Here is a 3,768-nt window from a genome sequence, read left to right as displayed (position 1 = left end):
AATTTTAATTAAATATTTAATTACATATTTTTTAATGAATTTTTCATTAATTTTAATATTTTTTATTCAAAAATCTAATTGCAAATTTGATAAAACTACATAAACTAACAATGTAATTAAACTAATTTTGTAGTTAGGATATTTAGATTTTTTTTTTCTATTAACAGTTTACCAATATTTATATTTAAAGATAAAATTTAAGACATAATCAATCATTAAATATTCAAAGACTAAATTTTCATATTAGTTTTCCAAATTCATGATTTTCACCAATTTGATCTCTCATATCCTAATTGCAATATATAGTGGTTCTCGAAATTGAACTTTGGACATCATAGTGGTCTCTAGTTCTCTCTTCGAGTCCTTGCACATTTGATGTGGCCCTCATAAGGGAGTATCACATAATGACTCTTGTTGTTGAATCGACGTCGAAAAGGGGTCTAGGGACTACTATGGTGTCAGCAATTCATTCTCAAAAACTACTAGAGTATAATTGAGATCTGAATGACTAAATTGGTGAAGGTCGTGATAAACTTTGGTATTCTAAATAAACAATTTTAAAATTACCGCAAATTTGAGTGGCGAGTTCATCCAACAAAACCATCAGCCAGATACAGAGCAACTGCATGCCAGGATTGTTCCTTCCATGGAACGAGTCATCTTCAAGTATTGAAGGCAACTTCTCTACAACAGCATCAACAAGGGAAGAGAGATAAGCTTCACTCTCAAGTTAAGGAAATAAGATCACAACAAAGAAAAAGAAGAAAGACATAGAGGAAGGTAATGAGAAAAGCTGGTTGTAGCTAGATTGCAGGTACTCGGATCTCTGGTTTTTTTTCTCAATAAAAGGGAAGTGTTTTCAGTTTTCTGTGCACACCAAAGTGATGTATTTGTTTATAATCACAATGCTATTCCGACTAAACAATTTATTAGTCTAATACAGAAGATTGATGGGTCTGGTAACTTGAACAGTTTGCATTCCTCTATTTGAAAATTCTGACCCAATGGTTCACAACTGAGTCTATATGAAGCCTAAATTCTAAATCTGAAAGTGTCAAACATAAAAGAAAAAAAAAAATCGTATATTTGCAACCAAAGCATGGTAATTAAGTACATTCAACCTAAATTTTTCTGAAGGAGTCACGTATATATAAAGCACAGTAGCTAATACATTATAGCCTAAAATCCAACTACCCTCCCTACAAATTCCCCCACGTGTATGAGGAGGAGCCTGACTGAGAAATATGTTTCTCAAGAAGAACCAAAAGAAGCAGAAGCTATAAGGATTTATACACAACAGCCACCCTTCTTTTCGGTGTGATCCATGTCCGGAACAACTATTCTTGTTCCCTTCAGAAGCCCTGAACTCCCATTGGGGTCTGTGTCGTCATTGGCAGAAAGTGTTTTTTTGCTGATTATTCGGTATATCTCGGTTAGAATGGTCAGAAAGGCGGTTTCAACATTGGTGGACTCGAGCGCTGAAGTCTCCATAAAGAACAGGTTCTCTCTTTGTGCAAACTCCTGGGCGTCTTCTGTTGGGACTGCTCGTAGAGCTGCAAGATCACACTTGTTGCCTATTAGCATTATGACAATGTTTTTGTCGGCGTGACCCCTCAATTCCTCTAACCACCTTGCCATGTGGTCGAAAGATTGGCGTTTTGTCATGTCAAAAACTAACATTGCTCCAACAGCACCACGATAATATGCACTAGTAACTGCCCTGTACCTGAAAGAGAGGAGAGAACTTTTTCAGAAGCTGTGTAACAAACTAAGATGCAAAACAAAAAATCTCGATGAGAGAAAAAAGAAAAACTAAACAAAACTAATATGCAAAAGATTGAATGTTTTGAGCATATATCCAAGCCAAACGAAAAGCAAACAAAAATACTTGTGATTGCTTATAATGCAGAAAAAATCTATCTTAACATCCCAGGAGCAATTAGCCATTACAAACAAATTTTCAGAAGAGAGGTGTTGCATAATCAGAAAAATATGATCACAATCCTTGGCATAAATCATAGTGTTGGGATCCATGTTTGGTCCAAAGGCTAGGTTTTTGCTTTTCAGAAATCAGTAAACAATCACTCATGGATATTACAGTAAAGACAATAATAGATTAATAATTCAGATAAAGCTTCATCAATTCATACTAAACTTATCCAATTAGTAAGACCGGTGCACCTTTGGTATGAGAAAACACGAAGGAAGTCCAATTAAAACAAATAAAGTTTTTCTATAAATTGATCCAATCCAACAACAGAATCCTAATTACTTTTTGTACCATTTTACAAGACACAGTCATATCAAGCTAGGATTGAACCCGCTGACCGGAAATTAATAGAAACGCACATGGGAAGGAAAAAAAAATAGAGAGGAACATCCAGAAAAATACTTAGTAGATAAAAGAAAGTTCAAAAGACATTCACTTTGCAGAATAGGAGTACTATCTTCCCACTGACGGGTGAACATTAAAAACAAATCAATCAAAAAGGTAGAAAATAATATTGACCAGCAAAAGCTCCTTTATGAAATTACATTAAGAATTAGAGCAACCAAAACATGCAAACTCCACTGAGGATCTAACAAAAAGTTAATTCACTGCAATAATTCCACAAATAAATGAGCAATAGGAATCTCTAAGGAATTTCATGATGGACTTATAGATTCTTAATGAGAAAATATAATTCTTAACGAACTATAATGTTAGATTTATAGATCCTTGAAGAAATACGACCTGCACACATTTCATTTCTTTGGAACCTATAAGTCCAGGGATCCTTTTTTTTTTTTTCTCACATATACTTATAAGTTCATAATAAGACTTTTCAAAGACTTATTTTATACATTTCTTTTAAGGACCTATATAAGTCTATTACAAAATGTCAAAATATATTTATCTTGTACCATATAAATAATAGATGAGAAAGTATAGGGAGCCAATGACCTAAGCGTACAATGTGTACAATGAAGGTTTAAAAAGTATTAGAGATATGATTATTAGTGTTACATTGTCTTGTCAGGTTACGCTTTTGGGATGAGTGGTTTCAGGACATGGTATTAGAGTTCCAGATCCGGAAGGTCAAGAGTTCGAACATTGGTGAACCCAAAATTAGCTTTTTATAACATGAAATGTTTATTATCCCTGGTATCCCGATGGTTATTCTGGATAGTATAGGTGATGTTCATTTTATTCATAAACCAAAGATTTAGCTCATTGTACACATTGTATGCTTAGGCCATTGGCTTTACGTGATCAATGCAGTTAAGTTTGGTAACGTATAATCCCCTTCTAGACTCGAATGAAATTTGTATCTTCACGAGGCTGTTACTATGGTTTAGTATATTTTTAGAATAGCAATGTGGAATCTCATGTCTTTGGGATGGATACCATCTATAATAATCATTTCTCTAATACTTTTTAAACCTTTATTGTACACATTGTACGCTTAGGTCATTGGCTCCTTATACTTTTTCTTAATTTTATTATTATATTTAACGTTCGCAGCTATTAAACTACCCAATCACCAACAACGTGGTGTTGTCATGGTGGTTGAGGCACACTATGACCCTAAAGGGAACCAGGTCCTACTCCTCCACAAACCAAACCTAACTACCCATACATAACAATAATTATAGCAATCAAGAATAAAAGAAACAGACCTAATTCAACAATTATAAGAATCAAGACCCATAATAATAATAAAAATAATAAATTATACATATTGAATTGAATTGAATTGAATGATAAAAGAGAAAGAGAAAGGGAAA

At 33.6% G+C, this 3,768-nt stretch overlaps 1 protein-coding gene across 1 annotated transcript in view; it reads right to left on the bottom strand.

The window, feature by feature from the left end:
* The window catches only part of LOC107625484 (ras-related protein RABA4d), a 4,283-nt gene continuing 1,468 nt past the window's right edge, over nucleotides 954-3,768 (bottom strand). Inside the window, exon 2 of the mRNA XM_016328134.2 lies at nucleotides 954-1,730. Within this exon, the coding sequence (XP_016183620.1) occupies nucleotides 1,288-1,730 (443 nt within the window). The 3' untranslated portion in view covers nucleotides 954-1,287. The remainder of the gene's footprint in view (nucleotides 1,731-3,768) is intronic.

This window comes from Arachis ipaensis, chromosome B02 (assembly GCF_000816755.2).
Source record: "Arachis ipaensis cultivar K30076 chromosome B02, Araip1.1, whole genome shotgun sequence".
NCBI lineage: Eukaryota > Viridiplantae > Streptophyta > Magnoliopsida > Fabales > Fabaceae > Arachis > Arachis ipaensis.
The sequence above is the reverse complement of the archived record's forward strand: the minus strand, read 5'-3'. Positions and strand labels throughout refer to the sequence as shown.